This window comes from Callospermophilus lateralis, chromosome 2 (genome assembly GCF_048772815.1).
Source record: "Callospermophilus lateralis isolate mCalLat2 chromosome 2, mCalLat2.hap1, whole genome shotgun sequence".
Taxonomy (NCBI): domain Eukaryota; kingdom Metazoa; phylum Chordata; class Mammalia; order Rodentia; family Sciuridae; genus Callospermophilus; species Callospermophilus lateralis.
In genome coordinates this window covers 93,544,709-93,558,510 of record NC_135306.1, presented here as the reverse complement: position 1 = coordinate 93,558,510, position 13,802 = coordinate 93,544,709, and the positions used below count along the sequence as shown (strand labels likewise).

The window sequence follows — 13,802 nt, the reverse complement described above, 5'->3', positions numbered from 1 at the left end:
GAACAATAGTCTCCTTGACTCGGTGATATTTTGTTTCGGATTCGGTATTGCCAGCCCATCGGGTTTTGCTGGCTACTCAGTCCTGGTCTCAGTGTTGGACGTCCATTGTCTGTCTTTATTATCTTGTCTTGTCTGTGTCGTGTGTCGTTGCTTTCACTGTTTGTGTATCTTTCATTATGGGACAGAGCACTTCAATGCCTCTGTCCCTGACCCTTGATCACTGGACCGAAGTCCACTTAAGGGCTCAGAATCTTTCTTTTTCAGTAAAACGCCAAACCTGGCAGACTCTCTGTGCTTCAGAATGGCCCACCTTTGGAGTCGGATGGCCCCCAGAAGGATCTTTCTACTTCCCACTAATTCGAAAAGTCAGAGATATTGTCTTTCAGTCGGGGCCACATAGCCATCAAGATCAACAGCCGTATATCTTAACTTTTCAGGACCTCTGTGAATCTCCTCCTCCATGGGTGAAGCCTTTCCTTGTCCCTGCCCCCGCTCCTACTCCTTCCCCCATGATTCTCTCTCTCAAACCCTCTGCTCCTCCTCCTCCTCCATCCTCTGTTCTCCCTGAGTCTCAAGATTTGACTCTACTGGACTCTCCTGCCCCTCCTTATCCCCTGCCCTTGTCCCCCAACCCCCAATGCCCTCTAAGTGATTCCCCTGCTGCTGACTCAGCCTCTCTGCCATTGGAGGAGGCTAGGCCGGCCCAGTGCCCTCCGGATGACTCCCCCACAGCACACACAGCCCCTCCTCCCCTGGAGGAAGCTGCCCTGGAGGAACTCGCAGGCGGCGAATGATAGAAAACCCTGGAGCTCCCGTGATGCTCCCCCTCCGTCCCTAGGGGCCAATGATTGACGACGTCCATGGGGGAGAAAAGCAAGCCTACCAGTAATGGCCTTTCTCCTCTTCAGACCTATATAACTGGAAAAATAACAATCCCCCTTTTTCCGAGGACTCCACCTGGCTCACAGGTCTGGTTGAGTCATTGATGTTTTCACACCAGCCTACCTGGGATGACTGCCAACAGCTCCTAGGGACTTTCTTCATGACAGAGGACCGAGAGAGAATCCTCCTGGAAGCTAGAAAAAATATCCTCGGACCAGATGGGCGACCGACACAACTTCCCAACATAATTGAAGCCGGCTTCCCCTTGAACCGACCCAACTGGGACCCCAACACCTTTGAAGGTAGGGAGCATCTGTCCACTTATCGCTGGGCTCTAATAGTGGGTTTCCGAGCGGCCGCTAGGCGACCAACTAATTTGGCCAAGGTAAGAGAGATTATTCAAGGGCCTGATGAATCTCCCTCTATGTTTCTAGAGAGAATTACGGAGGCATATAGGAGATATACTCCTTTCGATCCTCAGGCAGAGGATCAAAAGGCATCTGTCATGATGGCCTTTATTGGGCAAGCTGCCCTGGATATTAAAAGAAAGTTACAATGCTTAGATGGATTACAAGATATGACTTTGAGAGATTTAGTCAGAGAAGCCGAGAAGCTATACTATAAGAGAGTAACTGAGGAAGAGAAGGAACAAAGGAGGGAGAAAGAAAGGAAGCAAAGGGAGGATGAGAGAAGCAAAAGACAGACTAAGGCATTGACTAAGGTCCTGGTCACAACAACAAATAGGCCAGAAATTAAGAAACAGGGAGACAGGAAGGGATACCTGAGCCCACGCCAGAGGCCACCCCTGGCCTCAGATTAATGTGCCTACTGTAAAGAAAAAGGACACTGGGCCAAAGAGTGCCCTAGAAAGAGACAGCCACGCCAGCCAGACATTCTGACTCTGGAGGATGACTAGGAAAGTCGGGGCTCGGATCCCCTCCCCGAGCTCAGGGTAACTTTTGAAGTGGAGGGGACCCCAGTAAACTTTGAAGTGGATATAGGGGCAGTATACTCAGCCCTTAAGGCCCCATTGGGCCCTCTATCAAATAAAAGGTCTCTAGTTCAAGGGGCTAATGGCAGTAAATATCGGGCTTGGACAACTAAGAAGACCATGGACCTGGGGAAAGGAAAAGTCCATCACTCCTTCCTAGTAATCCCAGAATGCCCGGCTCCATTGATAGGCAGAGATCTGCTCACCAAGCTCCGGGCCAGAATAACTTTTAACCCTGAAGGCCCCCAAGTGGAATTTCTAAATCCTTCAGTAAAAACTCCTATAGTCACGGTTTTAACTATGTCAGTAGAAGATGAACATCAACTCTTCACACCCCCCAAGACTGATCAAACAGGCAAGCTACCCCAGAAATGGATAACAGATTACCCAAATGCCTGGGCAGAAACTGCTGGGTTAGGCCTAGCCGTGAAACAACCTCCAATAACAGTGGAGTTAAAAACCTCAGCCTCCCCAATCAATGTCAAATAATATCCTCTCAGCAAAGAAGCTAAAGATGGGATAAGGCCCATATTCAGAAATATCTGGCCTTTGGGGTCCTAAGGCCCTGTCAATCGGCCTGGAACACTCCTCTGCTACCAATAAAAAAGCCAGGAACCGGGGACTATCGCCCCGTTCAAGACCTAAGAGAGATCAACAACAGAGTGCAGGACATTCACCCCACGGTACCTAATCCATACAATCTGCTTAGCACTCTGAACCCTGAGCGGAAATGGTATACTGTTCTGGACTTAAAAGATGCTTTCTTTTGCTTGCCTCTGCATAAAGATAGTCAGTTGCTGTTTGCTTTCAAGTGGGTAGACCCAGAAACCAGAACGTCTGGTCAACTAACTTGGACAATTCTGGGAAGTGGACTTTACTGAAATTAAGCCAGCAAGGTATGGACTCAAATATCTCCTAGTCTTTGTAGACATATTTTCAGGATGTATTAAAGCCTTCCCCACAAAAAAAGAAATGGCGCAAATGGTGGTCAAGAAGATCCTGGAAGATATTTTTCCAAGATACGGCCTGACTAAGGTAATAGGGTCTGATAATGGACCAGCGTTCATGGCCCAGGTAAGTCGGGGTTAGCCAGGACCCTGGGGATTAGTTGGAAGTTACACTGTGCTTATAGACCCCAAAGCTCAGGACAGGTAGAAAGAATGAATAGAACCATTAAAGAGACCTTAACGAAATTAAGCTTAGAGACCGCATAAAAGATTGGACTATGCTCCTGCCTTATGCACTGTTTCGTGCAAGAAATATTCCCTCTGTTTCTTTGTGTAACCTCACCCCCTATGAAATTCTCTATGGTGCCCCTCCTCCAGTAAGGGACCTAACCCCAATTCTAAGACCTAATGATTCCTTTTACACCCCCTTGCTTGACAGACTTAAAGCTCTTGAAAGAACCCAGCGATACCTGTGGAAACAGCTGGCCACTGCCTACCAACCTGGAGACGAAGGGACTCCACACGGATATCAAGCGGGAGACTTCGTCTACGTAAGATGACATCAAGTGTCATCCCAGGAACGCCACTGGAAAGGACCATACCAGGTGCTACTTATAACACCTACAGCGGTAAAGGTAGACGGAATCACTTCCTGGATCCATGCCTCTCATCTCAAACCTGCGCCCTGTCCAGACTCTGGCTGGAAACTGGAAAAGACTGGTAACCCTCTCAAATTGCATATTCGCCGTGTGGATAGGGCTATGGACTCTCCCCTTGACCAGCAGTAGTCCTAACCCTCATCAGCCCGTTCAGCAGCAATGGCTGATCACAAATCCTACTGGACAAGAAGTATGGTCTATCTCGCATACAGCCCCCTTAGGGACCTGGTGGCCATCTCTCCACCCAGACATTTGTCAGCTGGCTATAGGTCTTTCCTATTGGGATATCCCTGATGAAGAGGATCCCACTAAAATTCCATTAAATCCCTTCTGTACCATAGATAATGGAAACAAACATTATGGATGTAGGGACACGCGAGTCAGATGCAGGCTGGCTAGCCTAGATTACTGTTTGCCCAGCAAACTATCGAAGCCGCAAACAGTCACGGCTGTGTGGGGGAGAAGCCGACTTCTTCTGTAAGTCATGGGGATGTGAGCATACAGGGGCTGCCTGGTGGAACCCAAACTCCCCTGATAGTCTGCCTGGTGGAACCCAAACTCCCCTGATAGAAGAAATAATACTAAGTTAAGTCCTGAACAATGTCTCCCATTTAAATGGGACCCCCAAGCGGGGACTTCTGGACTAGCTGACCCTACTCCATGTGACACAAGTAGCCTATGTAACCCCCTAAATATAACCTTCACCTCCAAAGGAAGAAACCAAAATATCTGGACATGGCTTTCAGGAAAAACCTATGGAATGCGATTTTACACCACAGGATATGATTTTGGCTTTTGGTTCACTATCCGGTTTGAAAGAAAAGAAATTCCCTTAGCCAGGAATTGGGCCTCATAGACCTCCCGAACCTAAATCTACTAGGATCCCTTCACTTTCCCATACTCCTCAAGTTTCACCTTCGTTTACTTCCCCAATCCAGAGTGAAGTCAACCCCTCCCCCTGGGGGCTAATTGAAGGAGCCTTTGCGGTACTGAATTCCACGCAACCAGACCTCACTCAGTCTTGTTGGCTCTGTCTCTCCGCTGCTCCTCCTTACTATGAAGGGATAGCAATTGACGGGACTTATGCAGTAAAAGCACAGAGTTCCTCCTGTAATTGGGGTGGAAATCTTAAGTTAACCCTCCCAGAAGTAACTGGGGCAGGCTTATGTATAGAGTCCCCACCTAAAAAGTAAACAACACTTATGTACCCAGATAAAAAAATTAGCACCACACAGGGTTTCCTTACCCCTGAAAATGGAACCTGGTGGGCATGTGACTCAGGGTTAACTCCTTGCATTTCAGCCCAGATATTTAACAGCTCTGTAAATTATTGGGTAATGGTGCAGATGTTTCCCAGAGTGCTCTATCATGACGCAGGTTTGTTTGAAGATCAAATAGGGGGGCATACAACCCGGTTCCGCTGGGAACCTGTATCCCTCACTTTCTCCATCCTATTGGGAATAGGAGTTGCTGCAGGGGTGGGCACAGGAACCACTGCCCTGGTCCGTGGGACACAACAAATGACCCAATTAGAAGTAGCAATAGACCAAAACTTAACGATATTAGAAACCTCCATCACAGCTTTACAGGAATCTTTAACCTCTCTCTCTGAAGTTGTTTTACAGAACAGGCGAGGGTTGGACCTCCTCTTCATGAGAGAAGGGGGCCTTTGTGCTGCATTGAGGGAAGAATGTTGATTTTATGCCGACCATACTGGAGTTGTAAAAGAATCTATGAGTAAATTAAGAAGACGCCTTGAAGAGCGTCAGCGAGAGAGAGAGAAGCCCAAAAAGGGTGGTTTGAGTCTTGGTTCACACAGTCCCCCTGGTTAACTATGCTTTTATCAGCTCTGGCCGGTCCATTAATAATCCTCATATTATTGCTAACTGTAGGACCCTGTTTGCTCAACCGTGTAGTTTCCTTTCTCCAAGCTCAAATTGGACAAGTTAAACTTATGGTAATCAGACATCTATATGCCTCACTGGCAGAAATAGAGTGTGATACCCCTCAATAATTATGATTTCTTACTTTTAAGATTAAAAGTAGTCAGAAAAAGAAGTGGGGAATGAAAAGGTTAAGAATGTAAGAATTAAGTTCTGTTTTCCTGGAACCTGAAACTCATGTAGAAGTTGAAAACAACTCCCGGAAATGCCCACTGATCATCTGGTTGCTCTACGAAAACAACCCCTCCCAGAAACCCAGAAACCGTGCAATGACTGGCTATGCTGTATGTGAAGTCCCTGCCCTCTCCAAGGAAAGTATATAAGCTCTGCTTAAGCTGTTCCCAAGGCTCTCATTCTCTGCTCTATTCAAGTGAGCTTCGAGCCCCAGCATGCTGGACCCCCAATAAGCCCTTTGCTGTTGCATGAGACAGTCTCTTGGTGGTCTCTTCCTCAGACGCTCACCGGACCTTTACAAGATGAGTATCAATGTTATAATGGGGAATTCTCATATATGCTTCCCTCATTATGTTTTACTATTATCTATCAGATGGCTTTAGCAAAATTCCACTATCTTATCATGAAAGAATGAGTGAAAAATGGCAAGTAACATCTTAATATTATGATTAAAGGCAGATTTCACAAACCAATTACACCAGAATTACTGGTGTAAGAGGTTTTGAACTAGCCATGTCTTTAGTGGTTACCCTAAATCTTTACAGTTAAGGGCCCCACTCTACCTTTTCCTTTCTGACTGTAGGCAAATGATTCTTATGACTGCTTTATTGAGAATAGAAATGCTAGCAAGCTCTAGTGTTCATGTCCTCTTTTTTACATCTCTTTCCACTTTATCTTTGGATTACATTTATCTCTAAACTTCCTTCCTCCTACTTTATTTATTTATTTGTGCAGGGAATCAAACCAAGGGTGTTCAGCAGAATAGACAATCACTGTAACTCTGAGTTACATCTCTGGCCCTCCTCCTACTCTATGAAGTTCAACCCTTCAAATACTATTCTTTTTCCAGAAGCTTTTTTCACTACATATCATCCATCTTTCATTTACTCTCAATAGTTTTTCTGCCTTTCACCTGTGTTTCTCACCTGTGATCTCAAATATCCATAGGTTGTTTTCCATATCTGAAAATGAAAACAAAGCCTGTGGAGGATGCTGTCATACTCTCAAATTGTATAGTACACCTCAACTGCACATGTTAAAATGTGTTACAGAACAGATGAAAGTAAGTAACTCAGACCAGGGGAGTCAGGTAAGACTGCCAGAGGGAAGTAAAGAAAATCTTGAAGAACAAGAGCAAACAAAGGAGGAAAGGCTGTCCTTCTAGGGACAGAGAATACCATGCTGAAAGTGTGGTGTTCAAAAAGGCAAGAAGGTGTGGGGAATAGGCTGGGATTGTTAGGACATAAAACCCATGTGGGGAAAGATGAGGGATGCAAGAAGTGCTATAATTGAGGACATCTTATGAAGCTCTCTGAAGAAATTATGCATGCAGAAAAGTCACTCTGGGTAGAGTGCAAAATGACAAAGGACAGCCTGCCCAGGAGGGCTGCAGCATTCAGGGGAGGAAGGAACACATTCTTGGGATGGCAAATGTTGAGAAACAATGCTAGATCATCCTCTAAACAAATCTAGACAATTTATACTCTAACCAAAGATGTAAAAATGTCCATTTTCTCAGATTCTTTTCAAGTCTCACATTTTGAGAACATAAAATTTATTTTAACTCCTCTGAGTGTTAAAAAGTTTAATATCAGATTCAATATGCTTCTGTTTGTTTTTAATTTCTGTTTCAACTTTTGCAAACTGTATTTTAAGAGAATGTATCCATTTCTTTATTAGGAGATCATGCTTATTGATTTATATTATTAGTAGATACAGGACATCATCCTTTATCAAATGTTATACATTTTCCAATTTGTTCTTTGTGTTTTAATTTCATTTATGGTGCCGTCTTAGCCTGGTTTTTTTTTTTTTGTTGTTGTTGTTGTTGTTATAACATAATACCTGAGATTGAGTAATTTATAAAGAATACCAATTTATTGCTTATAGTTCTAGAGGTTGGGAAGTCTGGGGATAAAGCAGCAGCAGTTTCAGCAACCATTGAGGTCATTCTCTGCCGCCAGATGGTGCCTTGCATGCTGTGTTTTCCCAAAAGGGTGGTGTGGATATCTGTATGGGTAAAGAGGCAAGAAAAAAAGTCCATTCCTGAAAGCCCTTTTGATAACCTGTTAAAGTTCCTACCTCCAGACACTGCTATTAAATTTCAACATGCGCTTTGGAGGGACCATTCAACCATAGCAGGTATTGACAATAACTATTCAAATAGGTATTCACTGAGGTGCTATAATGTACCAGGCAAGGTGTTGCTTGGGCTTAGTGCTGAGAAGATTTAACCTGTTCCCTGTAGAACTAGGTACAGAATTGTGTTCCTTTGAAATTTTTATGTTAAAATTCTAACCCCTATAACCTCAGAATGTGATTGTATTTGAATACAGGACCTATAAAGAAGTGATAAAGTTAAAATGAGGCCATTAGAGTGGGCTGTGATCCAATGTAACAGTTGTCCTTACAAGAGAAAATCTGGACTCACAACAAGATACTATGGATATGCACTCACAGAGAAAAGATAGGCAGCACAGATGTGGCTATCTGTAGGTCAAGGTGAGATCTCAAGAGTAACAAAAGCTGCCAGAACCTTCACCTTGGACCTCTAGTCTCCAGAACTTGAGAAAATATATTTCTGTTATTCAAGAAATATATTCTGTGGCATTTTGTAATGGCAACCATAGCAAACTAATATAGGGGACTATATCAATGAAAACTTTAAATAAAAAACAAGTATGAAGAATTGTACTCTTTTATAAAAATAGTAATATATTCTAAACATTTTAGAAATTTATATGACTATAATTTTACCACCCATTTCACTGATAACACTATTTACCTGTGTCTTCTCTTTTCTCTTGGCAAATCTCAATAGAAGTTTGTCCTTTCCATTAAACTTTCTGAAGACTTGGTTTTTCTTTGTTAAGCCAGTACAGTAATATCTGCTCTTATTTTTTGGTATTTTTCTTCAAGCTTACTCAGTTACTTTTTCTATCTTAAGCTAAACATGTAGGTGGTTAATTTCCCCCCCTCCACCCCTTTTTTGGTATTAGGGATTTAACCCAGGGGTGCTTTCCCACTTAGCCACATTCTCTTTTTATTTTTTGATACAGTTTTTCACTAAGTTGCTGAGGTTGGCCTCAAACTTGCAATCCTCCTGCTACAGCCTCCCAAGCTGCACCACCACACCTGGCCAGTCTGTTACCTTTTCTAAATATTTAACATTATACATTTCTTTCTAAGTACCCCAATTATATGATTCTTCAAGTTTTTCTGTATATACAGTTCCAAAACTAATTCACTGGTCTCTAACCGTGGAATTGTTTACATGTTTTGTTTGGGGCTTTTTAACCCTTACTATTAATGCTCAGAGAATATTATCTGATCCATATGAATTGGTTGGTAATTTTTGATATTGGCCTTAGGAAGGTAGTACATGATCAATTTTTATAATTTTTCTAGCATGCAACAGTATATGAGGACATAAGACACACCAAAAATACAAAGCAGACTTCGCCCAACCAGTGAAGTTATCAGATGCACAAATCTAAAGTCATTATGCCTAGTATAAGCAAGAAAGCAAAATACAAGATTGACAATTTCAACAGAAAACTGAAAACTGTAACAAAATAAAAATTCTAGAAATAAAAAATGTAATAATAATTCAGTAAAAAGATTTAATAGTGGAATATTCCAAGCCATATGAATAAAGCCTGGAATAAAATAATATCAAAGAACGATACAAGGACAAAGGGAGAACAACACAAGACTTACTCTCCTATAGAGAACCAACGGAGCCACAATAATTAAATCTGTGATACCAAAAGGGAAACAGATATACAAAAAAGGAGTAAAACAGAACTAGAATTAAGAACAACCTATTTGTCATAAAGATGGTACTGCAAAGCAGAGAATAAAAGTTATCTTTTCAATTAATATTTCAATTGGATCTTTATTTAGAAAGACTTGAAATTTGATCCCTAATTATATGGTATACAAAATTCAATACCAGATAAATTTTAAAGATCTAACAGTGAAAGGGAAAAGAAAAATATAACAGACTTCTAAGAGATTATATAAGAAAATATTTACACAAATATATGGTAGGAAAAGACTTTACAACTACTATGGAAAACAGTATAGAGGTTTCTCAAAAAACTAAAAATAGATCATATGATCAAATGTGATCAAACTATCTCACTCCTGGGCATATATCAGAAGGAAATGAAGTCAGCAAAGAAAAAAGAAATACCTGCATCCCCATGTTTACTGTGATACTATTTATAATAGCTAAGATATGAAATCATCCTAGGTGTCCATTAACAGATAACTGGATAAAGAAAATAGTATATATACAAAGGAAGTATTATTCAGCCATAAAAAAGAGTGAAATCCTGTCATTTGCAATAAAATGGATAGAACTAGAGAACATCATGTTAAGCAAAATCAGACACCCACAGAAAGACAAATATTGCATTTTTTTCTGATATGTGGAAACAAAACAAAACAAACAAAAATAAATAAATAAAAAGAAGGAAGAAAGAGAGAAAGAAACCCGAAAGTAGAAGAGGAATTATTAGGAACTGAGGTAGGAGGACTAGGGTAGGAAGGTGAAGGCAAGAGAGGGGGTAGAAGAAGAAATGATCAGTAGGACTTGATCAATGCACAACATATGCATGTATAGAAATATCACAGTGAATTCCACTAATCTGTACAACGTGTTAATAATTTGAACCACAAATAAAAACCAATAAAATGATGATATGCTAATCATAAAGAAAACCAATCACAGACTAAACACCATCAAAAGAGTAGAGAATGCATTTAGAATGCGTGAAGCCCTGGGTTTAATCTCTACCACCAAAAAAAAAAAAGAAGTAAAGAGTAAAAAGGTAAACCGTAGAGTGGGAGAAGACGTGTGTAATATATAAGCTTGTATACTGAAAATGTAATGAACACTTTCAGATGAATAAGCAAAAGAGTAACAATCCAATAAAAACTAAGACAAGAGACCTTAACAGGTAATTCACAAATATGAATGTCTAAGTGGTAATCCACATGAAAAAAGGCTCAATCTCATTAGTCAACATGGAGTATAAACTGAAGACAATGAAATACGGATTTCATTCACCAAAAGAAAAAAAAATTCAAAATGCTGTTTGAGACACAGAACAACTGAAATACACTAATAGTAAAAATGTAAATTGCAATGATCACTCTGGAAAATTCTAGCAGTTTTTATTTAAAGATGAATACAAACATTATTTATTTAACAATAATTTTCCTACGTATATACCCAATAGATATGTATATATAAAGATATGTATATGAATGTTCACAACATAAATTTGATTGTGTTTCAGTCACAAATATCACACTTATGTGTATTTGTGTGTGTGTGTCCAGGAATTAAAATGAATGATCAACATAATAATCTGAATGACTTTTACATTATGCTGAATGAAAGGAACTAGACTCACAAGAGACATACCACAGAATTCCATTTATATAAAGTTCAAGAATAGAGCAAAATAATATGTGGTGTTAAAATCACAAGAGTAGCTCCCCCCTAAGGAAGAGAGAAGGAGGCTGGCTAGAAGGAGGTTGAAGGTACTTCTTGGGCCCAACAATGGTCTATTTCTAGACCCAGATAGTAGTTACATGGGTATATTTCTTTGTAAATGGTTTGTTTAATTTTCTATGTACCTCTATACATATACTGAGACATAAAATTTTGAAAAAAAGAAAAAAATGGAATAAACCTCCCAAAAGTGTCTCTTGAGCTATCATAGACTTCTTTTTGTGTTTGTGTGAAAAATTGATTCTACTTTTAATCATTTTACTGTGAAATTTTACTACATTGGTTGTGCATAATAATATAGCCCTACAACAACAACAAAAATCAGCTGATTCTATTGCTGGTTAAATCCCTCCCTTCTAGGAAACCTCAGTAAAGCCACCTAGTTGGTAGTGAGAAAATATTTACTGAATGAATGTTTTTTCAGTCATAGAGAATAAAATAGAATAAAATAATAAATAAATAGAATAAAAAAGAATAAAAAGAGACCTTATGAGATAATGCAATTCAACTGGCTGCTCTTGCAAATGAGGAAATTAAGGCCCTGAAAGAAGTAGTAATTTGCCATGGCCACAGAGGGGTATTTTATGACACTCAATTCTATTACTCTTTCTACTGTATTATTCTTCTATAACTATATGTAAAAAGTAGGGAAATATCGTGATATGATAAAGAAATACAAGAAAAAGAAAAAAGCAACCAAGATAGCTCACACACAAATCAATTATAAGATTACTACAATACAGATTAAAATGTATCATTATGCATGCACCCTTAACAAAATGTTCACTATATGTAGTATAAGCTCAATAAATATTATCAAATGGAAAAAGTATTGCAATGTTATTAAGTCCACCAATCCAATAAAGTGTTACAAAAAGTTTAATTTGTAAGTCATTTTTCATAATAACCAGTATTAGGGAAAGGAACTAATATGATGCATCCATCAATGTTTTGTAACAGATATTTAAATCAAATTGAAAAGGAGACAGAGGGAAGCAAAGAAAGCAATCAAATGCGACACAAAAACAGTCACCACAAAAATGCCAAAATACTTGCAATTGAAAAATTTATTATTAAAAAGTCATATAGCCTTCAATGAGAAGCAAAAATCATATAGTTAACATACCTTAGTTCCTGGCTTTCTGTAGTGAGGAGGGCAAGAAGTGACCAAGCGAGTACTTGGTTGTCATCCTCCCCATGAAATTTACTGTGATGCTTAATATTCTGCAACAGGAGCTGGTCCAGGCACTCCAGGGCCTTCTCCTGCACAGTGCTCTCACAGTCCATCACCACCGGGATGACCCCCGTCAGCCAGGCTTTCTGGATCAGGACACATCTAGGTTGGGCCTAAGGATTAAAAAATTATATATTAGAAAGTCTGATGCTATTAAAAGTCTAAAATTTCAATCTCCAGCTTACTATAAACTAGTACATACTGATATTTTAAACTTATTTTATCCCAAGGAATAATTAAAATAAATACTGATAGAAAAAGTAAAAATATGGATTTCTTAAAAACTTCTCTCATTAAATAAAGAAATAAACATGGTTTTAAACTTCTGAATAGCCAATTAGTTGGCAGAAGCAAATTATAGAATTAATGGACCTGTTTTTAGCAGTATCATTTACATACATCTTAATTGACAAAAATTAATCTTGGCCTCTAGCTTAACCAAATTCATCCTGAGAAACCCTTTTTTTCCTATCTGAGATTTAAAATGAATTCAAGAAAATGCACTAACATTCAGCAGTAATTCCTAATTATATTTAATAGGAAGCACAGTCTATCATATATAATTGTAAGACTGAAAGATTATCTCTTTTACGCTACACAGTAGTTTCTACCAAGCAACTATACATTAGAAACAGGCCATTATTATGTAGAATAACTGTTTTTTATTTGTTGCTGTTGTTTGTTTGTTTTGTGCTGGGGATTGAACCCAGGGGTTTTGAACATGAAAAATATATGCTCTACCACTAAGCTATACCTCCAGCACTAGAATTACTTTTAATGTAAAATACCATGCATTAGATACATAATGCTTTGTCTCTCACCAAAAGAAGTTCAGTAAGAGATTGTAGGGCCTGCTTCCGGACAGATACAGCGGGGTCCCGACAGAGGTCCTGTAGAGTCGACAAGTCCTCCTCCATACCCAAGATGTCAGAGTGTTTCAAAATATTCACTAATACCTGAAGGCATATAAACAATAAGAAGTGATGATTATAGCATAAGTATAGAAAAACCAAAGACAAGGGATACTTAAAAAATGTGATTCTTAACATTTTGAGAATCATGTATCAATCCATCCCTGTTCCCCACAGCATTGCAACTTTTCAATCTGATGAAAGTTAAGGCCCCTCTCCAGACAAAAATTTTTATATTTATAAATTTTTTTTTAAATTTCCATCAATTTTACAAATCTAAGGAAATTCATCCACGGTTCCCAGATTAAGAATCTAAACAAAACAAATTATAGATACAAATTTGTGATTTTTTAAAAAGCTAACAACCAATAAAAAAGCTTAAAAGCAGACAATTCTTCTGTACAATTAATCTATAACAGAACCAGGGTCAACTATGAAAAGTCAAGTTAAGTAATAAATATGGCCTTGAAGTTTTAAAAATATTGCTTTGTATTTCCAAGTTTTTAGTGCTTACAAAGAGTATTTTTTTTAAAT

General features: G+C 39.4%; 1 protein-coding gene across 1 annotated transcript in view; it reads right to left on the bottom strand.

Annotated features, from left to right (window-relative positions):
• Ncapd3 (non-SMC condensin II complex subunit D3) overlaps window positions 1-13,802 on the bottom strand; it is an 82,273-nt gene that overhangs the window by 37,123 nt on the left and 31,348 nt on the right. Inside the window, exons 16-17 of the mRNA XM_076846148.2 lie at window positions 13,179-13,313; window positions 12,250-12,470 (exon numbers count right to left, since the gene is read on the bottom strand). Coding sequence (XP_076702263.1) covers window positions 12,250-12,470; window positions 13,179-13,313 — 356 coding nt within the window. The remainder of the gene's footprint in view (window positions 1-12,249; window positions 12,471-13,178; window positions 13,314-13,802) is intronic.